The following is a 25636-nucleotide window of genomic DNA, read 5'->3' as shown; positions in this document are numbered from 1 at the left end:
AATCTCCTGCCAGTTCTCTGAGCTGGGGGCCACAGCAACCCCATGGCACAGATGACCTGCTGAAGTTCTCACCGCTAGCCAATGGGGTGAGGGGGCCACAGTTGTCCCCGACACTCGCACGGGGCTGGGTTCGGCACGGGCCCTGGCAATAACGTTTGTGAGTGGCAGAGGACGGGGAGAAGCATGCCTTTCGGCAGAGAGGCCAAGTGCCTGCCCTGTAGCCACTAAGACTTTATTAACACCCCCCGCCCCGAAGTGCCCAGCCTTGTGTCAGGCTCTACAGAGGAGATAAATGTGGTGGAAGGTGCACCCTGCCGCCACCCAGGATTGGCACCTCCTCTTACTCCTCTCTGCTTTCCCCCGGGGCACCCAGCCCAGCCCTGGCACGGGGTAGGCCCGTGGTAATTTATCATTGATGATGGCTACTATTAATATTAATGGGGAGGACACTTCTGCCCAGGACGAGGCAGCGGAAGCAGCAGGCAGGGCCGTCCCCATCCATCCACCCAACCGCTCAGGCCCCTCTGGCCGTCACCCTGCACACTCCTCACTGACCAGGATGGGCCATGCAAGGTCCCTGGGCCCCACCCCGGAGTACTTCCATACGCTTGTTCCCAGGGTGGGCTCTGGGCCCCGGGCCCCAGGCCCCACCTCAGGGAACACCCAGGTAGCATCTCGGTGTCAAGGGTCTGCCTGGGAATGGCACGGGGTGGAGAAAGGAGATGGGGACTGGGGCAGGCGCAGATCGTAGATCGGGAAGAAAGCCCTTAGGACCCCCCCCCGGTCCAGCCCCTCCTAAGTCCCCCCCAAGCCCTGCCACAGGCCCCTGGCCCAGGAAGCCCTTCTGGCCCACCCAGCCCAGCACCCGTCCTCCTGACTCAGACACTGACCAGCTGGATGACCTGAAGGCAGACACTCTACCTTCTGCCTCATTTTTCTCCTCTGTAAAATGGGGATAAAAACTACTTGTCTAAGGGGGCTAATGCGAGGATTGAATGAGAACTGCCTGGTAGAGTGAGGGCTCAGTAAATGACAGCTGATTACTGGCAACCTGGGGATGACAGCAGAGGAGACCCAGAGCATCAGGAGAGGGTCAGGGACTCGGGTCTCCACAGGGCAGAATCAGAAAGAACTTTCTGGAAGTAGGAAGAAATGCCTCATAGAGAGTGAGGTCTCCGTCCCAGGAGGTATGTAAGCAGGGGATTCATTCATCCCATCAACAAGGATTCCCTGGGCCTCTCCTCTGTGCTAGGGCCTACTGTGGGGCACTGGGGAGTTGGGAATGAGAGTATAATATCCAATCCCACCTGGAGAACCCCACATTCTAAAGAGACCAGAGACGCTAGAGTGCGAAACCAACCCCAGGTCAGGCCGCCCACCCCCTGGAAATGTGTCATAGCCTGAGGAAAGGAAGGAGACCCCTGCCAAGAAGACGCGGGGAACACCCAGGGCAGCTCAAAGCAGGGGTGAGCTCTGGCCCAGCAGACGCCCGGCCAGGCCCACCCTGCCCGGAGCCCTGATGCCCCTATGAGCCCCGACCCTCTGCCCTCCCCGCCCCCTGCCCTGGTCTACCTTGACCATGGCCCAGGAGGCTCCACAGCCCCGAGCCAGTCCATACTCCCCGTCCATCCCCGCCGCCCTGCGAGGGGCTGGCTGGAGATGTCCTGGGGAACACCTGGTGGGAGGGCCCTGCTGACAGCAGAGTGTGGAAGAGGGAGGGGGCCCCGTCTGGGCAGGTGGTAGGCTCACCCCTGCCCAAATTCCTGCCCCACAACACACACACGCAGGCCCCCGGGCTCCAAGGCAGCCCAGCAGACAGACCACCAGCTGCTGCCACCCCCACCCCCCGCACAAGCCCCGGCCACAAAGCACCCTCCCCCAGCTCAGCCCGCCTGCGGTGACAGGCTCTTGGCACCGGCTCTCCCCTTCCCTCCATCTGTCAGGAATCGGTGCAGACAGACTGTGAGAACCACAAGAGAAAGTAGCAACTCTGCTGGGACCCCTCCCCCCAGGCCGCCCCAGCGCTCACCCCCCCCCCCCCCCCCACCCCGCACAGTGGTCCCTCTCCCACCTCCTCTGTGCCTCTCCCTTCCCTTCCTCTGTCTCCATCTCTTCTTACAGATGAAGACACTGCCTAAGTGGGCCGGGGAGGGGCAGAGCCGCAGGCAGCGGGGACCCCGTCCATAACCACACGGCACCAACACTTCTGTCTTCATCCCTTACCTTTCCCAGATAAGGAGGCGGAATCCTGTGGGGCTGGGGGCTCAGTTTCCCCATCCGTAGAACTGGTGTATAATTCCTGCCAGGCCCGACCCCCAAGGGCTACTCTGGGACGGGAGACAACAATTGGGAAAGGCTCTGTAAACTGTAGAGTCCTGTGCAAGCTGATGGCTAGTGCCTCTGCTTCTTTCTATTTAATGTGGGAATAAGGGTTCCAGCCCTGCCCTCCTCCTGGTAGTAGTGAGGCCAGAATGGGACATAAACAAAAAAATGCCTCGAAGAATAAAACACACAGGGACAAAAGACAGGTTATCATTCTCACCATATCTATGTGAGGTAAGCCATGGTGGGGAAACTGAGGCTCAGAGCGGGCAGTTACACAGCTGTGTTTAGAGGCAGAACCTGGAGCAGAGGCCAGGCCTCCTGCCCACCACACAGCCCTCCCCACCCAGGATGCTCAGTCCTGGCTCCCCCAGACTTCCCAAGAGGCTCTCTTTCTCCCCTGAATTCTCCCAAAGCATGGAGAGGAAGCTGACTTTTTCTTCTTTAAGTGAGCCCTCCCTAACTGGCAGTAGAACCCAAAGCAACGGGGCAGCCCTGCTAAAGGCCAGGGAAGAGCAGCGGCCAGGGTTTGCAGGGTACAGGCAGAGCAGTCAACGGTCCCAGTGTGCCCAGGCCTGAAGGGGGTCCTGGGATGCAGGGCTTTCAGTTTAAAACTGGGGTGGCTCTGAGCCAACCAGGAGTGGATCGCTCTGTGTGAGAATAAGCGGCTGGCACGTATCTAAGAGCTGGGCGAACGTGGCTGTGGGCACTTTGCTGGAAAGAGAGCAAAACCCATGCTCAACCCATCCCTGCAAAGCATGGCTAAAGGCCCGAGGGAGAACTTCTGGTCGCGCTGCAGTTGCAGTACATGAGCCGACCACACGGATGTACCCAAAGTAACAGGGAAGCAGGGCCGGGGTCCCCCAGAGCCGAGGAAGCTGAGGCTGAGAAGGGAAGCCTGCCCAAGGGCACACATCGAGTTAGTGCCACTTTCCACAGGGCACAGCCTATTACACCACCTGTCGGTCTGCTGTAGGTCCCAGCAGGGCCCTGGCACAGTGACCATCAGAGCTGGGACTCCAGGCCCCCAGGTGACAGCAGCCAGCATGCTTGGGACTCCCACCCCAGGCACACGCAGCACGCGGAGTGGGGAACCCGGCAAGGGCAGAGGGGCGCTGGGCGCATGCAGCGGGAGAGCTCTGTGCAGGTGGCACCCAGAGTCAGCCTTTCCTGCCTCGCTCCTGCGCCTGCGTCCTCAGGACCTGGCTGGGGCCCCTGCCCCGTCCCTCTCAGGCCTGGGGTCTGGGTTCAAGGACGAAGCTGGAGAGCAACTCAGCGAGGGGAGGGCGAGGGGGGGCTCCCTGGGAACACGATTCTGGGGTCGGTGGGGCTGGGCAAGGAGAGGCAGGGCCTTCCAGGCGGACGCAGAGCAGCGTGACGCATCTGTGACGTCACTCCTCGCATTTGGTATGGGGATTTGTGGGGCAGGAGGCGGTGAGACACGGGGCAGGAGAGAGGGCAGATGTGCATTAGGGGTGGAAGGAGGCAATCCTGAGGGGTGGAACGTCACTGTGGAAGGCTGAGCAAGCCATAAGCACGGCAGAGAAGAGGCAGGAAGCGGCCGCCGTGGTCCAGGTGAAAGAGGACGCGGCCAGGGGATGGGGAAGGGCCTGACCGGGCAGGTGGGCGCAGGAAGGAATCTCAAAACTTGGCAAATGTTAGCGGTAAGAGCTCAGGGGAGGGGGGAGGGGTTGCAGGTGGCCCCCGGGTCCCTGACCAAGCCCTGGGCCTGTGCCCTGGGCCAAGGGGGCAGAAGAGGCCCATCCATGGCCCACAGCACCCCGGTGTTTGCGGGTGTGCCCTGAGGCCCCACAGGAGCTGGGCCCTGCTGCCGTCAGGCTGCCCTTCCCACCCCGGACCAGGGCAGGTGAGGCCAGGACAGGGCTGGGGAGGGGGGCAGGGGGCAGAGGTTGGAGGCAGGTGAGCCCCCAAACGTCCCTTGCCGTGTTACAGACCCAGGTCTTGCCCCTAAGGGGTCAAGTTCCCCACTCCTTTACTTTTCCTGAGCACTTCAGGGCACAGGTGGAGGGTCGGAGGGTCGGGTGGGGCCAGACACAATGCACCCCGCTCCTGCACCCACCCCTGCGGGAAGTCCCGAGGCTCTGGACTCATTCCCTGGAAGGCTTCTCCACTCATTAAACTCACACGGTGAAACTTGGCCCGGAGCTGCAGGGGAGAAGGGCACAGAAGAGCCTTTCTGGGGGTGCCCTGGCCCCTCCCACTCCACCCAGTAGTCCAAAGCCCTGCACAGGCAGGAATTCTTGGAAACAGATGGGAGATGGAGGTCCAGAGAAGGGGGTCAAATAACCCCCAGTCGGTAAGCTTTATACCAATGTTAAATTTCCCAAAATTGATAATGGCGCTTTAAGTAGTTACGTAAGTGAATAATACATGGATGCATTAAGTGTTCCAGCAGCACGATGTATACAACCTATTCTTAAAGGTTTAGAAAATAGACAGAAAGCTGGATGGATAGACAGAATGATATGGCAAATGTGGCAAAATCCTACAATTTGGTGGAGCGAGGTATCAGAGAAGGTGGAGGTACATTGCAGTTCTCTGCATGGTTTTTTTAAATTATTTTTATTTCTACAATTGTCCTGTAAAGTTTGAGGTTATTTTAAAATAAAAAGTTTAAGGAAAAAAAAAAAGAACCCTAGTCAAGCCTGAACTGAGCAGCGGTCAGACGCCAGGGACCGGTGCCTTTCATAAATTCACACGCGAGTCCTCCAACCTGGGGAGTGAGCGTCCGGGCTCCTTTTGAGACGAGGCAGGGGCTCACGCGGGTGGGGTACTTTCCCAGGGCAACCCGGTCAGGGAGCGGTGAGGCATGGACTTGGCCTCAGGCAGCCTGGTTAGGACCCTGCAGTGTCTGCATCATGGGGGGGCCTCCCCTGGGCAGGACGCACACAGCAGCTGCCCCCCCGAGGCAGCCGGGCCGCGGGGCCTTCAGGGCTCCAGCTCCCAGCCGCCGCACAGCACGCAGAGGTGTGGAGTCACACCTGGACTGGGGCTGCGAATTCATAGAAAAGCTGCCCAAAGTGACTGAATTGCTGATAAAATCCTAACTCTCCCCCCTCCACAGAAGGGGAGACCGAAGCCCAGAGAGGAGCAGGGACTGGCTCAGGTCACACAGCAAGTCAGTGACAAGGCAGAGCTAAAAGGTTCCTGGGGGATGGGGGGAGGCAAGAGTCAGGAGGGCAACTGGCAACATGGTTCTGTTAACCAAAAGCGACAAGGGCTCAGGCCTCTGTTCCCGGAGGAGAGAAAGCTGCATAATCTCCAAGGGCAGGAGATACCAAAGTTCATGGAGAGGGAGACTAGGCACCTGGAAAGAGGTCGTGGCAAAGAGAACAGGAGCTCCAACTGCACAGCCGGCGGGCCTCTCTGCCCTGCTTTGTCCATTCGGCGGGGCAGGAAGGCCCGGCCATCTGAGGGGGACCCAGCACCCACGTGGTAAAGAGCAGGCACCTGGGTTGGATCAAGTTCAAGGGACAGGCCCTAGGAAGGGGGAAAAGTGCACCTGGAACCCAGGTCTGGCTGACACTGGGGAGGCCACACTTACCCCTGCACCATTTGGCCCTGCCCTCAAGAAGCAGTTGAGGTAATGGGCAGGTGGGGGGACAAGAGAGGGTCACACAGCAGGTAATAAAAAGTCCCCTTTGATTGGCTCATAGAAATTCAAAGAGAGGCACGGTCAGAGCTCAACAAAAATAAACAAGCAGATAAAAGCCCTGACTGGACGCAGGTCCTGCTAATAAACAGTCGGTTCCGGCTCTGTGTGTACAGTTTCAGCCACGTCCTCCATCCGCAGTCCCTCCATTGGATTCCACAGTCCCTAGCCCTCTCCCAGCCCTGGGCCTCGTGGGTCTCAGGCAACAGGGCCCAGCTCCTCGGACCCCACACCCGGGGCCCCGCCATGGGAAAGCACCAGTTCCTGCGAACGCCCGGGCTCTCGGGAAAAGTCAAAGAATTCCAGAGAACTGGGGCTGAGCAGCACTTGGAGATACCCTAGTCCCAGTTTTTAACAGACACCCCCACGGTGGGGGCAGAGGTGGACTAAGGACCCCTGAAATCCCCAGGCCCCCAGACCCTGGCTGTTTGTAACAAACCTCAGCTCTAGGGTGGGGGCAGGGGCGCAGATAGCATGCTGCCTGCTGTGGCCTGGGGAGGAGAGGCTGCCTCGTGGGGGAGAGGGGCAGACTGGGAACAGAGACCGCTGGCCCCTCTCCAGCTACAAATAATTCCCTGCAACAAACAGCCTGGTGGGGGGCTCTCTGGCTTGGCTCCAGCTGCCTTGGAGGGGGCGTGGGAGGAAGAGCGTCACCTTGGCCCTGCAGCTTCCGTGGGTCGGCAGCAGTCGCCTCCCTCCTGTTGCACACCCGCTCCTTGCACACACACACTCCACACGCACACGCGTGTGTTCCTGCACATGGCTGTGAGAGGGCCCTGGGGCCTCTGGGGGTCCAGGATGTGGGAGGAGGCGGGAGGCACGCTGCCTGAGTGTCCTGGATTCCAGCCACCAGGACAGCCCACCTTTGGCCTCCGGCTATCCACTCGGGCAGCTTAACCTGGGCCAGGTGGGGGCTTCCTGCCTCTCACCGGCTGCCAAGTCTCTGACGTTAACCAAGCCCCTCATGGATAACTAGCCATGCCAGGGCCAGCTGGCTGACGAGCTCTCTTTGGCCCCTCTGCTTAACCAGCAACCCAGGCCACCCGAGGAGGCAGCCATCCCGGGGCCCCCAATGCAGATGGGCACAGGACGCAATGATTTACACAGTCCCTGCCTACCTCAAGAAGCTGCCATGCTCCCAGGAAGCCCAGTCCTCCCACCTGGCCAGCTGACCTAAATCTCTCCTGCTGCTATTTCAGCAGCTGCCCTCTTGTGTCCTTGGTGGAGGAGGAAAGCTGCTGACAGTCCCTTCCCCTCGAAGGTTCCTGGTTCAGGATTCAGGGACTCATGAAGAAGTGTGGGAATTCCCATTTTCAGGCCACGCTCTGGGCAGAATGTCCATTACATTAGAATAACTCAGCACAATTACCCCACCAGGGAGGTCCATCAGCCCTGGTTCACAGACGCAGGTTCTAGAGTTCAGAATTTAAGTCCCAGACCAGGGTCTCCCAGCTCCATTTTTCTCTACCACTCCCCTGCATGCAACCCCATCGTGGGCACAGAAGCAAAGCAGAAGAGAAAGCAGCCCAAGGAACCTGGCCTGGAGCTGAGTTCTGGAAGTGGACACTATAAGTCCAGCCGCCCCCATGTCTGCCTTCCCAGAATCCACGCTACCAAGCCAGCTACACCTGTCACTCACCCCCTCCAGGCCCACCATGCACAGACATAAGGGGCTCCGAGCGTCATGGGAATCCCACCCCCAGGCCAGGACGGGCCAGCTCCGGCACTGAGCCCAGCTATGTGGGAAGGGGTACTGCTCAGAGCACTGGCCGCTGTGCAAGTGGGGCAAGAACCAATGGATGGGAGGGGAAATTAGGTTCAGAGAGAGGGAGCCCCTTGCCCAGAGTCAAGCAGCAAGTTAAGGGCAGAGACAGAACAATAATTAGAACAATTATTATAGTGCTGCAGAGGAGATGGGCTCTGAACACATGTTGAGAAGAACGAAGGAGCGGTTTTGTTCTCTTCTGGCTATTTTTGGTGGGGATAGGGAGTTCTTGGAACTAGAACACAACTAACTATCCTTTCTCCTTGCTGTGTGTGACCTGGATCTGGCTACTTTGCTCCGTGGGGCTGGGACAAGGTGGCCCCGTGCTCAGGGAAGTGTGAAGTCCTGCAGGCTGCCCCTCTCGCTGGGAAGGGGGGGCTGTGGGGAGCACTAGGACGTGTTGTGTGACGTGAGAGAATGTCTCCCCACCAGTGAACAACATGTAATGATGGAAATGCCCAAGCACAGCAATTCCTTTCCTAGGAATTCACCTTAAGGAAATAATCTGACAAACAGACAAAGACGTAAACCAAGGATGCTCATTTCAGCATTCCGGAGCCTAGAGGGGAAAATGGAAACAACTGAAGCACAGGTCTACAAACAGGAGAATGTGCTATTAAATTATGGAAGAGTCACACAACAGAAAACTATCTGGCCCTTTAAAACAATGACATGGCTACTGCTATTGACAGGAAAGGCCATGTATGAGGTGGCGAGAAAGCAATTGATAGAACAGGGTCTCATTTTTGTTATTTAAAAAAAGTGCTTATGCACACCAGTTCACATACAGAAAAAAGCCTCTGGAGGGCTATGTTGCTTTAGCGGTGGTGCAACCAAGGATGCTGATATTCTCCTCTTTTCACTTTTCCGTTTTGTCTGAGGTTTTTATTACCAACATAAACTTATTTTAATACAATCAGAAAAAGTTACTTTTGTTGGAAAAATAAACAAATAAAATTAATTGAAGTGGGTTTCAGCGCTAGCAATACCAATCACTAGCTCTGGGGCACTGGGCAAGCCGCGCCTCAATTTCCTCATCAGGGAAATGCGGTAATAACGAACTCCTGCACCACCTGCCTCCCAGGAGCTCTGTGGAAAAGGGCCCCCCTTCAAACTGCTCACAGACACTCCCCAGGAACGGGGCTCTTAAGCCGGGCCGCCGCAGGGAGCACAAAGCCACGGAGAGGCGACATCTCCTCGGGAAGATGGGGGGCTCCGCGCGGTGCCGCCGAGGTGGGTTCGGAAGGATGGGCAGCAACCAGGGGAGGCCAATCCAGCCCCAGGAGCAGGACGTGCCAAGGCCTAGAGGCAGGGACGTGCATGGAGGGTTCGGGGAAATGAGGACCCTACTTTGGAAGGTCTTAATGACCCGGGCTCTTGGACTTTTCTGGGGGAAGAATGGCAAACGGGGAATGACATGCCTAGAGCAATTGGGGACTCTCCAGAAAGCACTCGCTGAGGCCCCCTGCATCAGCAACATAGCCTCGGGTCCTCGGTTTCCCCACCTAGACAGCAGAAACAGTAGCCATCGCCTTACAGTCAATGGCCCAAAGAGGTCTTTGGAAACACACAGGGTCACACCCATGGGAGGTTGAAAGGGGGGCGTCTCATGCTGGGGCTCTGTGGGGTCTTCAGAGAAGAGGGTCCCACTGCAGCCACAGCCCCCAGGCCAGAAGCCCGTAGCCCAGGGAAGCATTGCCGGTACCGCAGCCACTCACCCACGTCCTCTACACCCTGATCCCACCAGTATAGACAGAGCTCAAAGGGAACAGCCTGAGGAAGGGTCAGGCTCCAAAGCAGACAGACTGGGTCAAATCCTAGCTCCACCACCGATGCTGTGACCTTGGCCAAGTCACATCTCTTTGAGCCTCAGTTTCTTCATCTTGAAAATGGAACCCAAAGAAAACAGCCCTCACAGGGTTCTGAAGAGCAAAAGCGATGAATGCAAATTGCCCCTCGAGGCGCCAGGCCTGGGGTACGCAGCCAAGATCTGTCTTCAATAATCCCTTCGAGGGAACTGCTGTGCAATCTCCAGTGCCCAGCACAAGGCGGGCACAGTGAACAAAGTGGAGAAGGACGAGCCACGGGAAGAGGCTGGGCATGGTGTGGGAGCTCCGGGGCTGGGGGATGAGGTGTCAGAGAAGGCGGCCTGGAAGAGGCGGCATCTCACTCGGGTCTGGAGAGCTGGACGCGGGGCCATTTGTGGGACAGGTGTCCCGGTGCTGCTTAGGGTGGAGGACCAGAGCCTGGCTCGACAGCCCCAAGATGCAGCCCCACGCCACCCACAGGCCCTGACCGCACTCCAGGAGAGTCCACTCACACCCCTGCCCAGTCTGCTCTGTTCTTCCTCCCTCTCTCTCTCCCTGGCAGGGAAAGCTGCCTCCTGTAGACAGGTGGGGAGGAGGAAGCTGATCAGCCTTCAGCCTGCCAGGCCCTAAGGAACCCCCGCAGCCTGAGAAAGCCAAGGGGACTCTATCCCAGGAGGGCCCGTGGGAGAGCAAACGCTCCTGAGGCCCACTGAGGCCGGCCCAGGACACCGGACTGTGCCTAGAGGAAGGGGAGTGGGGCCTGCTGGGAGGGCCAGTGGGTGTGGCGTCCCCTGCTCCCCAGGCACAGCCGGGAAATGGAGGAAAGGAGCACCAGGCCAGAGAACACCAAAACCAGCCTTCAGCACCTGCAAAGGCCCGATCCCCAGGCCTCTCGGGGCCACAGCCCCTCATTTGCTGAGCCCAATAGGCCCGCTTGACTCACCTCTTCCCCCACTCGGCCACCCTGAGGTCCATCTAGGGGCTAGGTGGACTTGAGGCCACCTCCACCATGGCTGGGCAGACCACTGGCCGAGGCGAGCACCAGCTGCCGGAGTTTTCAGACAACATCTGGCCAAGCAGATGGGGAAAGGGAAGGAGGAGGGTCCTCAGTGGTCTGTAGAGACCCTCAGCCAACAGATGTCTGGAGGCTTCTGCCAAGAACAATCATGTCCACTGCTATCCTTGGAACCCCCACCACTTCCCAGGTACATTATCTCATTTAATCCACGACAACCCTGAGAGGGAGGGACTATCATGAACGCAAAGGCCATTCAGCCAGGAGGTGACAGCTGAGATGCAAAAACAGGTGTGTCTGACTCAGGGCCACTGCTGACCTGTGATTTCAACATGCGTCCTTAAATCCCCTTTCTTGACTTCTGGATTTCAGTCTGGGGTGGAGGGGGTAGCAGGGAAGGCTTCCCAGAGGAAGTGATACCTGCACTGAATTCAGTAAGATGACAGAAAGAAGGCAGCCAGGTGAGGGAGTAGAAAGAGTGCTCCAGGCAGATGGAATGGCATATACAAAGGCCAGGAGGCCAGGAGAAGTAGTAGGACAGTGCAAAGTGCAGCATAAGCTACAAAATCTGGTGTCACAGGCTCCAAGGAGGAGGCTGGAAGCAAGAGTGGACTACAGGAGCCAGTCACAGAGGGCCACAGATGGAGAGGAGCCTAGGTCTAAGGTCTCTGCCTTTGTAAAATGGGGATAATGCAGGTACTTCACAGGGTTGCCCCATTTTATGGAATAGTAAAATCTCAGCACAAGGCCTGGCCTGTAGTCAAGTGCTCATCTGTGGGAACCTAGGAGCCCCAGAAGGATTTTGAATGGGGGAGTGGCCCAGTCAGATGAGGAAACTGAGGTTCAGGGAGGAGTAACACTTTGTGTCCAATGGCTCCGTCCAGAGGAAGAAGGTGAAACTGAGGAGGATGCCAGGGCCGTGAGCACCCAAGCTGAGTCCCGGCGGCACAGCGAAGGCCAGACGCGGGCCGCAGCGCCAGCCAGGAGCTGTGGCCGAGCTTTAATTATTTACAAGGCTGCTTCCCAGCAGGCCTCGGCACTCCTGCCGCCTGGCCTTGCCCTGCTAATGAACTATCAGCCGTGGGAGACCTCACTGCCTCCGCTCTTTATTAAATCTGGGGTGATGGGGTGAGGGGAGGGCGGGGAGAACAAGGGACGCCTCCAGAAGCCTGCATGGAGAAAAAAAGATGTCTGAGTAAAAAACCATGCCACCTGCCAACCCAGCTGGTCCACAGACAGAGGCACAGAACCCTTCCTAGAGTTAGGGGGTTTGGGGCGGGGCTGGAGTCGTGAAATGTCACTTCAACATGGGGAAATGGGGCCCTGGAAAAGACTTGCCCAAGGCCACCAGTCTGCACGAGAAAGCACAGGTTGCCTAGTCAGGCCCCGGCAGTTTCTGTTAAACACCATGCACCTCTGGGCTGATTACTTAACCCCTCTGTATCTCAGTTTCTGCCTTTGTGAAGTGGGGATAATGCAGGTACTTCACAGGGTTGCCCCATTTTACGGAAGAGAGGAGTGAGATGATACACAAAAAATCTTTGCACAGTAGGTGATAATGGTTGCTGTTTGTTACTCTGGAAGTAAAGGGATGACCAGAGACCAGAAGCCCCACCTCTGCCCCCAGCTACGAGGGAGCACAGGATCAGAAGGCCAAGGGGCTGCTGGCCTACGTGACCCAGGCCACGGCCAGGAATCCCATCCCACTTCCCTGGGCCGGGCCGCCTCTGGGTTTCCTGGGGCTTGGCCCTCTGGCTTCCAGCCCTTTCCTCCACTTTGAAGGCTCTTTGAGCTGGGAACTGAAGCCCCATGCACCTCTCCCTTCCCCATCCTGCCAGCTCTACCCATGTCTCCAAAGGACCGAGTCTCCTCCCACTGAGGCTAGGGATCAGGGTTTGGGAGGCCTCAGTGTGAGCTGCAGCTTCCAGCTCTGTAAGCTCTGTGACTTTGGGGCCATGACTTCACCATTCTGGGTCTAAGTTTCCTCTTTACTAAAATGGGAAAAGTACCAGCTACTGTAAATTGGTAAGCCCTGAGGGGATGGTATTAGTTTCTATTTTTCAAGGCTTCATTCAGCTGCCGCCTCCTCCAGGAAGCCTTCCTTAGCCTCTTTAACACAAACGCTCCCTTTTTCAGCCTACACCAGCCTCTCTGTAGTCAGTGGCTGCATTCTGGTCCCTTTGGAGACTTGAACTCATTTTGCCTTACATAGATTTCATTTACGTACTATAATCCCCATTTTGCAGGTACAGAAAGGTACAGAGCTGGGGCAGCTCAGGCTTCTCCAGCACGGGTGGAGGGGGAGCGCGTGGAAGGAAGGAGGAAGGCAAGAGGCCGGGAGGCTACTCAGGAGGGAATCACCAGCCTCGAGGGGAGGGCAGTTATAAGAAAATCAGTTTGAGCACGTGGCCCAGCATGGGATCAAAGCCCCTCCTGGGACAGGGAGGGAGGGGGAGGAAACAACATTTTCACACACTGGGCCTCAACGTAGCCCCCCAAATCCCCATCCACCTTCTTCCAGATTTCCCTTTGTGGCTACCTGGCATCCCTTTCTAAAGCCCACAGAGGTATGAACGCACAGCACTTCCCTTCTCTTCACCAGCCCTGCGTGAAGGCCCTTTGCATATATAACCTAGAGTGGCAGGACAGGTACCCCCATTTGGCAGAGAAGGAAACTGAAACTCAGAAGAGTCAAGTCATGTTGTGATTCACATGTGGTATGCCAAGCCTTCACCCTTTTGCTCCAAGCCCTTGGCATCATTTGCTTTTCTTCACCAACTTTCCGCCTGGGACTCCACTCTGTCCATCTCAGAAGCAAAGCAGGGCCAAGACTGGCCATCCCCACTCCTCTGGGTCCACCTGGGTCAGCCGGCCAGCCATCAGTTCCACTCCTCCATGTTGCCCAAGGCCTCACACAGGCACGAAAGGCGACAGCTCCTGGGTCATCTGCGCCCTTCCACACTACAGTCCACAGCCACTGGACATGCAAGGCACAGCTGAAGACACCCAAGCCAGGAAGCAGGCAGAGATCCTGACCAGGTTCTACCATTTTGAGCTGTGTGACCTTGAGCAATTCACTCAACTTCTCTGAGTCAGCATCCTTATCTATAAACTGGGCTGGCACAAAACTGTCATTAAGAGTCACAGAGATAAGGTGGGAACCAGTCTGGTAACTCAGTTTCTTATTTCCCTGCCTCAGCCTTGGCGCTCCCACTGTAAGAGGACCACAGAAGAATAAGTCCCGGTGAGAAGACTCATTGTAATCTTTTACCCGGGCACAGCACTGGAAAATGACCAGGGTCATTTGGCTAAGAACTCTGGAGTCAGATGCCTACATCTAAATTCCTACTTAGCAGCTCTACACCTGGGGGTGGGGGGGGAGGGAGGCGGGAACAACCTCTCGATGACTCAGTGTTTAAATCTATAAAATAAGACCATTCTGAAGACTGAGAGTTGGTGTAGGGTAAGCACACAGTTCAGGGCTAGCACATGTTAGTCTCATTACTTTGGATAACATCACTAGAACCAACCCTCAAAACAACCCAGGGCAGGAATTATCAGCCCCAGGGGACAGGTGAGGAACTGAGGCAGGAGGGAGCAATGTGCTCAAGTCACAGAGTTGGAATTGGGTCTGAGCGAAGGTGGCTGGCTGACTGGAAACACAGAGAAGTCCAGGACTCAATGGAGGGACACCTGTGCAAGTGTCCCTCTACTGCTGGGCAGTCGGGGAGCTGGGGGTCCAGCCACCTGTGGCCCTTATCCCATAAACCATGTGCTCTCTGGCCAGTGGGTGAACCACAGTGCCTGCACATGTGACTGCCTGTGTTTGAATGCCCTGTTCTTCTGTCCCTCGAATCACACTCTCTCCTTCCACCGGGGCAACTGCCTGCTAACTCATTTCCGGTCCCAGACACCCAACATCATGGGCACTCAGAGAGGGAGTTTCAAAAGCAGAAGTGGCCCAGTAAGCAAACACCACACTCAGCAAAGGCAGCCCACCACCTGCATGCAGCCAGGGGTGCACATGCGGCCTCGGGCTCCTCCGGCCCCTTCCAGGAAACAAACTCTTCCTTTGGGGCGCCCCCTTCCTGGTCTGCCCCATGACTCATGCCCATGGGCTGGGAGGAGAGAGTAATCTGCTAACCAGGGTGGTAGAAAAAGTCCTTCACCGCGACTCAGCAGAAAAATAGTGGCGGCTGGCACCCTAGCCTCGTCCACATTTACTGCCCCCCGGATGTGCGCGGTGGTATGAGCCACGGCAGAGCCCCTGAGTCCAGGGCATCCGAATATTACACACCGACTAGTTCCACGATTGGCCGTTCCGGCCACGGGTATGGGGTGGTCCTCGCCCAGCCAATCACGGGCCTCGAGGAGCCCATTCATTCACAAAAACGGAACAGAACACAGATCGCGATGTGGAAAGGCACTGCGTGGAACTTTGAAACACGCGCGCGTCACCCTGGGCGGAGGCGGGAGTCCGGGAGGCCCCCAGAGCGGACAGCTGGACCTGTGGAGGGACGGCCGCGTGCCCGCCAGCAGCTCCGGCCCACCTCGCGGGCGTGGCGCGCCGTCCTCCCGGGCCACACGGCCTTGGGTTCCGCCCCTGCCCTGCCCCCGCTTCCGCCGCGGTCGCTAAGAGCCACCTGGCCCCGAGGGAGGCGGCGCCGGAGCGTCCTCCCAGCGGCCGGCGGCCCCGTGGCGGCTGCAGCCACGTTCGCGCTGAGCGTGGCGCCCCCCACCGTTCCCTCTTCCCGGGGCGAGCGCCTGGCCGACCACTTACGACAATCGTCCTCGTCGCTGTTGTCGGAGCAGTCGTCGTCCTCGTCGCATCTCCACACGGAGGGGATGCAGCGCTCGTTCCGGCACCGGAACTGGTCCTCGTCGCACTCCTTGGCCGGCCCTGCCGCGGGGAGAGGGGGCGTGAGCCGACCGCGGGGGTCCGCAGGGGCGGGAAAGAAAAGGGTGCGATGCCAGAGCTGGGGTGGGAAAGAAAAGGGTGCGATGCCAGAGCTAACGACCCTGGGGATCCCGGGCACTCGCCATGCGGCGGGAGGGCGGGCGGCTCGGTGGCCCGGTAGGGCCGGGCACACACTTGTCCGGGTCCCACGACTTGGGTGCACCCTCCATTCAGACACACACCCGCACACGCGGCCCACAGTCACACACCCACGCAGAGGCCACAGGGAAGCCCCGCATACGCCGCGACGCACGCAGCGGGCGCCACGGACACATGAACCCTCTCTCTGCGGTGCCCAGGGGTTCCCGGAAACGCATTGTCAGGCGGAGAAGCCGCCAGGCTCCGCTCACCGCGTGCGTGTCAAAAAGCCCCCAACGGCGAGAACCACACGGCCCATCCCGAGCCATCAATGACCCTCCCCCGTACCAAAGTTCCCGGTCAGGCCCCCGCTGCGCCCATCCCCCAAGGGCCGGTGCCCCGAGGGCAGCGCCCCCAGCACCCGGGGCCGCGGGCGCGGAATGGGGGGCTGTGAAGCGAATGAGAACCTGGCTGGGTCCCGCGGAGCCGGGCCGGGCCGGCTTCCCCGCCGCATCCCGCCCCCACGCCCGCGCGGCCGCGCTTTGTTGGCAGCTCGCGCGGCGCAGAGCCGGGCGGGGGACCGGCCGCACGCACCTTGGCCGCTGCGCAGCGGATCCGCCGCCGCCGCCGCGAGATGCTGGAGCCGCAGGAGCAGCAGCAGCAGCGCCAGCGGCCGGAGCGCGCCCAGCTCCCGGCGGCCCATAGCGGGCCCGGGGCTCCGGCCGCGCCCCGCGCCCCGCGCCCCGCGCCCCGCGCGCCGCTGCCGCCGCCGCGTCTCAGCCCGCCGAGTCCTCGCCGCGGCGCCGGGGCTGCCGCTGCCCCCGCCGCCGCCGCCGCCGCTGCCGCCCGCCCCGGCTCCTCGGCTGCATTTCAAGCAGGTTCCGTGACGCTCGGCGGCGGGGCGGGCTCAGGCTGGGCGCGCGGCCCCGGCCCTGGGCGGCCGCCGCCGGCGCGCGCGCCCCCTCCCGCTGCTGCCGCGGCCCAGCGCTCCCGCCGCTGCGCCTCTGCTGGCTCCTCGAGCCTGCACACCCTCCCTTCACAGCCGGCCCTCCCTGCCCCTGGGGCGATCCGCGTGCGGGGGCTGCAGACGCAGGAATGAGCCAGGTGAGGCCTCGGCCCCTGGGAGGTTACAGGCCAGGCTGGGAAAGCACAACAGGCTTCTCGGCGGAGGTGACAGGCCCGTCGGAGACTGAGGGTTGTGTAGGAGTGAGCCTGGCCGGGAGGGGGGATCGTGCTCCTGGGCACAGAGGCCGGTGCCCTGGGGAGTGTTGCGGGGAGAAGGGCAGAACCTCTGCGCCCCTCTTTAGCTCCGGGGCCGGATATTACGCTGTTTTTGTGTCCCTGTGCATCTCTGTGCATGTTACCGACAGGAGACCGCGACTGGGGATGGGAGACAGGTGGCTCCGGGCCTGGTGCACAGATTGTTCATTCATCCTCATTCGCACTTTCCACTGTGCCAGGCGGAGGGGCGGACAATCAAGGGGACTGGCAGGCCTGATTCTTGCTGTGATAGGGAAGGGCAGGGACTGTGGGAGTCCCCAAAAGGGATGTATCATCCCTGCCACTAGGGAGCACAAGCCCAGAGATTTCGTACACCCCTGCTGTCCTCTGGAGGGTGGCCTCCCTACCCCACCTGCCAGAGTGCAGCACTCAGAGCAGACCCAGGTCCAGCGGTCAGCCTCCTGCTCCTGTGCAGGACCCAACAGCACGACCTTATGGGAGAATGAGGTTGCAGGGCCCTGGCCACTAAAAGGAACCTGCTTGCAGGTGCCAAGGTCTTCGCTTACTCCCTCCCTTGGTGAAGGAGCCAGGAGGCCAACTGAGCAGGCTTCTGTGTCCTTTCACTCCCCTCTAAGGTGGCCCTCTACCAATGGCCGTGGCCGCCCCCACTCTAAGGAGAGCACCCACCCTTGGCGTCTCTGGCCAGGCAGCTCCCGCAGAGACCGGAAGGGTGCTGTCCCCGTTGCTTGACTGTTCATTTAGTTACTCAACGGCACTTTGGGGCCCTGCCCTGTGCTGGCCCTGTGCTCGGCCTAGAGCAGGGCTTCTTGACAGGGGGTCCATGAGCTTGAATTGAAATTTTTAAAAAAACAGAAACACGTTATTCTTGTGGGGACGTGGTGGTGTGGATGTGATATATTTATTAAATAATACACAGTATAGTGTGGACCTAGTAAGAGGTGCGTGGTTTTCACCTGACTGGCAAAGGGGTCCATGGAACAAAAAAAGGTTAAGAACCCCTGGCCTAGAGGACCTAAGAGGTGAATCGGACACGGTGACATGGTGCCAGCCCCCCTGACTGGTAGGAAAACTGATACATCAACACAATGACTTGCAGGCATGCATTCAGCAAAAACTTATGGAGCACCTACTATGTGCCAGGCTTTGTTCTCCATCTAGGGATACAAGGATATAGTATAGAAAGTCTCTACCCTGCTCTCCATGCAGCATACATCTTAACTGGGAGAGATAGTCAAAAACGAGAAAACAAAAAAGATCCTTTCATCATCTTAATGGCTATTGAAAAAATAAGACAGGGCAATGTGAGAGTGATGGGAGGTCACTTTAGAGAAGGTGCTGGAGAAGTCCTCCCTGAGGAGTAGCTTTTCACTGAATGGCAAGAAGGAGCCCAGCCACACGAAGAGCAGGCGGAGGGGTGTTCCTGACCGAGCGAACGGCAGTGCAGAGGTCTCGGGGTGGGCTGGAGCCTGGAGGTGGAGGGGGCAGTTGTGCCAGGTGAGGTTGGAGAGAGTCGGCAAAGGCCTGCTTACCTGGGGCTTTGTAGGCCACAGCCAGGAGTTTGGAGTTTGTTCCCAGCATGGCATTCACTGTGACAGCAGGCTGCCCAGGACTGTGGAGCTCAGGCTAGAAGCACCTCCTGCAACCCTCTGCCCAGACTGACCTGTCACAGCTCAGCCCCTCCTCCTCCACTCTATGGTCTTAGTACTCATTTCTGAGCCTCAGTTTTTCATCTGTGAAATGGGGGAGAGGGACTGAAGTTCAGAGGTAGTGAGGTGGAGGGATTAAGAGCATGGACTATGCTTGAGACTGCCTGGGTTTGAATCTGTTCCATTCTTTCCTACCTGTGAGACCTTGGGCAACTCAGTTAACTTCTCTGTGCCTCAGTTTCTTCATCTGTAAAATGAGAATGATGAGCGTCCTCACTTTACAGGGTTATTGTTAGGATTATATTAAACAAGATTATGTATGTACAACATATAGTATACAGTTGGTGCAAAAATACTAGTTACTGTTACTATTATTCAAACATATATCCCTATTCTAAAACCGATGGTGGCTTCCCACCACCCGAAGAATAACGACTGTGCACAGGTGTTCCCTGCCCGGCCCGTCCTTATTTCTCACACATGTGCGCAGCTCCCAGTCTCCCCCTCCCCAGCAGAGGTTCTCCCGGCTTCTCGCAGCCCCCCACAGCCCCTTGGCTTCCCTGTGTCATGGCCCTGCTGTCCCCGCATTGCCGCTGCCTGTTTCTGCCCCGTCCTCCATCGTCAGCCTGTGACCTGCCTGGGGACAGGGACCAGATCTCCTGCATTTCTGGGTTCCTGGCACAGGCATGTTTGACCAATGCTCATTTCTGCCTTTGTTAAGGGTTTCTGTACCCCCAGCAGGACCATGTCTTCCTCATCTTTGTTTTCAGAGGACAAACACAACATCTGGCACCTTGGATAAATGATGTTTAAATACTTGAAAGAGTTAAAGAGAAAACCATATTGAGTAATAATAATAGCTAATATTTATTATACACTTGCTGGGGGACAAACACTGTTCTAAGCACTTTAAGTGTGTTATTAACTCATTGACTTCTTGCAACATCCCTATGAGGGAGGTTTTAGGTTTATCTCATTTTACCAAATGAGGAAACTGAGGCACAGGGAGGTCACACAGCTAGGAAATGGCAGACCTGGCATTCGAACCCAGACAGGAGGAGTGGGAATTTTTCAGGGCTCATAAGTTGGTTAACTTTGGTGAGTGGTAAAAGGGAAAAGGCCCAAACCTTGGAACTCACAAGACATCAGGCGGACACTGAGGTCCCGGAACAGCTTCTGCCACACCAGCGACTTCCTGCCTTTGCTCTCCACCCTGCGCTGACTCAAGCATATGGGCCCTGCTCACTCCTGGGTTCCCAAAGAAAACCCCCAAACCCAACTCCAAGCCTAATGAGTTCCCCGCCAGACAGAAGTAAGTGGCATTCCACCCAACACGGCGCTCCCCCAAGCCCCCACGTCCTGCCTCCAGGGCCCCCCGAGACCCCGCAGCCCACCCCATGCACACTGATCTCGTTCACCCTGCCCCTAGGAACTGGAGCTCCCACCCTGTGCGAGGCTGGCTGCACCCACTGCCTGGAACACCTTGCACTGACCAGCTTCTGTCCATCTTCCGGGCCTCAGCGCAAATGCTTCTTCCTCTGGGAAACCTTCCAGCCTCCTCCGCAGAAGTCGTGTTCTCCCCACCCCCTGGACTCCCACAGAAGCTGTGTGTCCCAATCTCTCTGATCACACTGGGCTGTCATTGTTGGTTCCTTCCTTCAATGAGGAGCTCCTCAAGTCAGAGACTGGATCGTCCTGGTCCTTGCTGTATCCCCATCATGACTTGTTAAAGGGACTAGTAACTCAACACATTCTCTCTGGGGCCAGAGAGGTGGCCGTTCTCTCTGCATGCACTTTCCGTAGGCTGCCCGGGCTGGCTCTGTGCTGGGCAGGGGGCACAGAGGCCCAAGGCTCCGTTACCGCCCCTGAGGACGTCTAGTCTGGGGGCAGAGATAGTCCTGGACAGTGAAACATGAGGTGATAAGAGCCCCAGAGATGGGGCTGCTTGGGGTGTCAGATTCCCACCCCCAAGCACCCCAGGCTGCATCCCAGCCCAGCCAGAGACTGAGACCAGTGACCCCAAGCCACTCACCCAGCAGAGCTTTCCCTCTCTTTCCCTAACTTTACAGAAGTGTAGCCCAAATTCTTCATGCTGTGCTCTGAGCCACTTGCTACTTTCCCTTCGTCATTGGCTTTCTGTGTTTCTCCCTCTCTCTCTCTCTGGATGAGACAGAGAGTCGTGATTCATGTAAAAAGAAGATTCTAATTCATTACTTGAACTGTATATGAATCCAAACTTTCCAGGTTCTAACTGTGTGACCTGGAGTAAGTTACTTGAATTCTCTGTGCCTCCATTTCCTCATCTGTAAAAAGGAGCTGACAGTAGTACCTAATCGTATTAGTTATCTATTGCTGCATAACAAATTACCTGACAACTTAGCAACAAAAAACATTTATTATTCCTCACAGTTTCTGTGGGTTAGGAATTTGAGAGCAGTTTAGCTGACTGGTCCCACCTCAGGGTCTGTCACGAGGTTGGCAGTCGTGTCAGCTGGGGCTGCAGTCACCTGAAGGCTTACCTGGGGCGGGGGGGGGGCTGGGTCGGCTCACTCTCAGGGCTGGAAGTCCATGTAGCTGTTGGCAGAAGGCCTCCGTTTTTCGCCATGTTGGTCTCCCCATAGGGCTACCTGAGCGTCCCCACGACACGGCAGCTGGCTTCCCCCAGAGGAACTGATCCAAGAGAAAGCAAGGAGGAAGTCACAGCGTTTTTTATGACCTGATCACAGGCGTCACGCCATCATTTTTGCGACGTGCCGTGGGTCACGCAGGTCGGCCTTATCCGTGTGGGAGGGGACTCTGCAGGTGTGAGTGGCAGGAGGGAGAAGTCATTGGGGGTGTCTTAGGGCCGGCTACCATACCTTCTCATAGGGTTGGTGAGGATTAAATAAGTGCTTAGGAGAATGTCTGGCACGTAGTGGACTGTAGCTCCATAAGCATTTGCTTTATTGCCGTTGTGAGCTTTCTGACACGTTAGGTGAGCCCTCCATAAGGATGATCTGCAGTCACCACTAACACTGTTATTGGTTGAAGACCCCTTCCTTTTACAGAGGAGGACACTGAGGAACGAGAGGATGGATGTGTCTCAGGGTTACCAAGCAAACCAGAGGCAGAGCAGGACCACCCCAGCCTTAGCCTCCTGCCCCCTGGCCGTGTGCTCTCAGGAGAACTGAGTCACCCCTGCCTCCTTGCTGTAGGGCACTGGGCAGGTCCCCCCCTCTCTGGGCTTGGGGTCCCCATCCCTAACATGAGGGGTTGGAGCAGGCCATGAATTCCATCACGCCCATGCCATCTGAATGACCTTCTCCATTTCCACCTACCTCCTCTACTCTTGTCCTAGCATTTTCTTTTAAATCCTTTCACTTAATGAACTTAACTCCATCCTAAGGAATAGTAATCATGAAATGACCGGTTTCATATGCTAATTATAGTTTTCTAATACACATTAAAATAAATGTGTGGCTCTTCAAATAAACAGTATTCTTCTTCTATCCAGAGGTGGCTCATTTCACTAAGGGTCTCCCAGCTCTGTGGACCCCCATTTGCCCTGAGAGGAAGAGGGTGGAAGGGCAGCAGCCCCAACCATTTCGCCCATGACAACGGTGTTCATCAAGGTGACCGGGAGGTCCCCAGGCCCTGGGTGCCCACCACCTGAGTCTCGGGCCCTCCAGGGGAGGCTCGGCATGTGCTAATTGCTTTAGTTTTGGTTTCATTTTGATTTTATTTTATTTTTATCAAAGTTTTATTTGCATAGTTTAAAGAATCAATTAGTGGTACAAGGCTTGTTGTGAAAAACTTAAGTCGTTCACTCTCTACCTCCATTTTCCTCTCCCCAGAGGCAACCACTTTCAAGTCCTTTAGTTGATTCTTTTAGTATTTACCTCCATATCGCTGAATAAGAGACTTCTCTCTCTGTCTTGAACTTGCAATTTTAGGCACTTTTTACTTCCCACCATGGAAGATGTATCCTATTTCTCCAGCACCCCCAAACACACAAACACACGTACTCTGTGGATCAACCCCCAGTCCTTTCAATGTGGTTGTGATTCTCTGATTTGAAAAGATTCTCATGGGAACTAGACAAAATAAATGCTACTCACAGTGTACTATGGTCATGTTTTATTCCTATACAACTGTGTATTTTCCCTGGAATTAATAACTGATATTTTTGTTTGTTTATTTTATTTTTTGCTTTGCTTTTTATATATTCCTGTCTATTCATCCCCAAACTCTCCCTCATTTGTATAAATCTCCTCTTAATGCAATTGCCGCCCACCTGAACTGTTCTACCAACTTACTTTTCTTAAAGAGGTCCCTCCTTAAGCAGTTCCTACTGCTCCATCCTTGACTGGTTGATGAGGTCCACTGCTCAGCTCCTGTGGTGGATTCTCCCGTCACTGTCATCTGGTGCTTCTCTAAACCTTTCTCCTGCATTCCTAGATCTCATGTCTTCTTTCTAGATTCACTATTTGAATGAAACATCCACCTGTAACTTTCTCAAAGGAAGGTTTTTGAGGTAAAATATTTGAGAATTTGCATTTCAAAATTTGCTTTGTCTACCTCCTATTTAATTGATAGTATGACTGGGTATAGGATTCTAAGTTGGAAATAATTTTCCTTTAGAATTTTGAAGGCTTGCTCTATTGCCTTCTAGTTTCTGTTGACAAGTCCAATGCCATTTTGTTTCCTGATCTTTTGTGGGAGCCTTGCTCTTCTCTCTGGAAGCATTTAGACTCTTCTCCATGTCCTCAGTGTATATTAGAGTGAATCTATTTTCATTCATTGTACTTGGCACACAGTGGGTCTTCATATTCTGAAAAGTTATGATCTTTAATTCAGGGAGATTTTTCTAGAGCTACTTCCATAATCATTTCTTTACCTCCATTTTCTCTATTTTTTTTTTTTGAACTACTTAATTATTTAAATATTGGTCCTCCTGGAATGATCCTCTACATTTTAAATATTTTTTCACCTATTTTTCATCTCTTTATCTTTTTGTTCTCCTTTCTGGACGATTTCTTCAATCCTTCTATCAAGTTTCTTTTTCCTCCTAACATATTTCCAATAGCCCATTACTCTCTGACTATTCCTTTTTTATAGTATGTTGTTCTTTTTTCATGGATGTAATATTTTCTCTTATTACTTTGATGGAGTTAATGTTTTTTTTTATTGCTGCTGCTGTCAAATTTTTTCTCACCCTTCATAGTTTCTGTTTCTTCCAAGCTAATAATCTTTCTGATTGTTTAAAAAACAAGCCACAAATTGGGAGAACATATTATATTATGTTATGTTATGTTATGTTATGTTATGTTATGTTATGTTATGTTATGTTATGTTATGTTATGTTATATTATATTATATTATATTATATTATATTATATTATATTATAGGTGGTTCATTATCTTTATGCTCACATCCAGGTAGACAAACATCATGCGTGCCAAGGAGTCTTGGGTTAGCCCATTGTCCCAACATAATTATTCATTGCAACCCTCTTCTTTCTCTGTAAGGTCCAGATTTGGATAATAATTATGTGACTAACCTATTCATTTATTATAAAAATGCAATATCCATCTCTTTTGCATGGATCTATTATTATGTAATGTATACAGTTTTTGATGCTGGGGCCACAGCCTGTTCACAACATCTCATGAGATGTTTGTCTGGGTAGCTAGGCTTGGGACCCCAAATGAATCAAGCCCTGGGGAGTCCAGTGCCCAGACCCCTTCTGGCCACTCTGCCCTACATGCTGGTCTGCACACCCCACCCTGCCCTGGGCCCCACTCTGCTCTCTTTTCCACCTGTCCCTGTGGGGGGCCATTTCCCAGGGGTCTCTGAAACCTCCCCTGTGATCTAGGTCCACCCAGGCTCCCTGGCCTCCCTTCTGTGCCAGGTCCTGGAGTGGGTGATATTGGGAGCCCAGGCAGGTCAGACAGAGGTAGAGTCTGACAAGCAGTGGATCAGGGCTGTGGTCCAGGGAAGTGCAGACTGTGGCATTTCAGAGGAGAGAACTTAGCCCAAACTGGGACCCAGGGAAGGCTTCCTGGAGCTGAGTTTTGAGCAGGCTAGGAAGTGGGAAGGCAGAAGCTGGGGAACCACTTCTCTTAGGAGAGCACAGAGTGTAAAACTGCAGGGCACAGGGGGCAGCACTGAGAGGGGACCCAGGAAGCCCAAAGGCCAAACTGGGATAGAAGTTTATCTCCCGGTCCCACACTGCCCCCACCCAGGATCCTCTCCCAAACCCACTCCCAGGGAGTGGAGGTGTTTCCCCATCTCTTTGTTTCCTGCTTGAGAATCTTCTCCCTGCTTGCTGCCCTGTGACTTTGTCTTTCCACCTCACCAGCCTCACCAGCCTCGGTGGACTTATCTGTACCCTGCCCCCCATGAGCTCACTGCTTGGAAAGGGCCTGACTTTGCTGATGGCTGATGCTTATTGAGCACCTGCTGTGCGCCAGATGCTTTTCTAGGCATTTTACCTACATTAATTAATTTAACGTTCCACCAGCCCTGTAAGTGGCACACTGTTCCTCATTACTTCCTCCTCCTGCGGGTGGCAAAGGTCCCATTTTTCTGAGGGCCATGATGAGGGACAAATGAGATAATAGAAGAAAATTGCTTTGAATGGAGCCAGGTACCTGGTAAGTACTATATGTGTGTTCATTGTTATTTTCAGTCCCAGCACTTCAAAGTTTACAAAACACCGGGACTTTCTCTGACCCTCACTCTCCTCTGGAAAGTGGAAGGTGAAGAGCAGGCATTTTTATCATTTTTGCTACATGCGTTCATTCATTTATTCATTCCTCAATCCAGCCCCCATCCAAGGATCAGGCCTGGGCCAGGGGCTCTAGGGCCCTGGAGGCAGGAGGCCAAGGGTTCCCAGCTCCAGGGGCTGAGCGGCCTGTGGGGACTGGAGAGCATAACTCACTCCCGTGGATTGCTGCCTGGCAAAGAGGGGGACCCAGTGAGGTCAGATCTTTTGCTTTTTTCTTTTTAAGCCAAAAATCTAGATTTTTGTGTGAAAATGTCTGATATTTTATCTTTTAGATGGTGGTAACTAATTCAATTAAAACAACAGGAACGCACTGCTGTGCAGGCTGTGTCCTGCCCTGGTGGTGTGCGACCCCCTGGGAAA

At 55.5% G+C, this 25636-nt stretch overlaps 2 protein-coding genes across 14 annotated transcripts in view; one reads left to right on the top strand and one right to left on the bottom strand.

Moving 5' to 3' along the window:
* Nucleotides 1-16357, bottom strand: part of LRP8 (LDL receptor related protein 8) — a 77494-nt gene extending 61137 nt beyond the window's left edge. For 6 of the 9 annotated variants that reach the window (XM_012529123.3, XM_012529124.3, XM_012529125.3 and 3 more), the window contains exons 1-2: nt 16213-16321; nt 15364-15483 (exon numbers count right to left, since the gene is read on the bottom strand). In XM_012529123.3, the coding sequence (XP_012384577.2) occupies nt 15364-15483; nt 16213-16321 (229 nt within the window). Of the gene's footprint in view, nt 1-15363; nt 15484-15966; nt 16134-16212 lie in introns of those variants that run through there. The other 3 variants (XM_058303561.2, XM_012529126.3, XM_058303560.1) reach the window with 3 other exon arrangements.
* Nucleotides 16358-16527: 170 nt separating this feature from the next.
* Nucleotides 16528-25636, top strand: part of DMRTB1 (DMRT like family B with proline rich C-terminal 1) — a 140762-nt gene continuing 131653 nt past the window's right edge. For 2 of the 5 annotated variants that reach the window (XM_058303559.1, XM_058303556.1), the window contains exon 1: nt 16586-16722. The gene's annotated coding sequence lies outside the window, so the exon portion shown is untranslated. Of the gene's footprint in view, nt 16723-25636 lie in introns of all 5 variants that reach the window. The other 3 variants (XM_058303548.1, XM_058303552.1, XM_058303551.1) reach the window with 3 other exon arrangements.

Source organism: Dasypus novemcinctus, chromosome 9, assembly GCF_030445035.2.
Source record: "Dasypus novemcinctus isolate mDasNov1 chromosome 9, mDasNov1.1.hap2, whole genome shotgun sequence".
NCBI lineage: Eukaryota > Metazoa > Chordata > Mammalia > Cingulata > Dasypodidae > Dasypus > Dasypus novemcinctus.
This window is presented reverse-complemented; position numbering and strand designations above follow the sequence as displayed.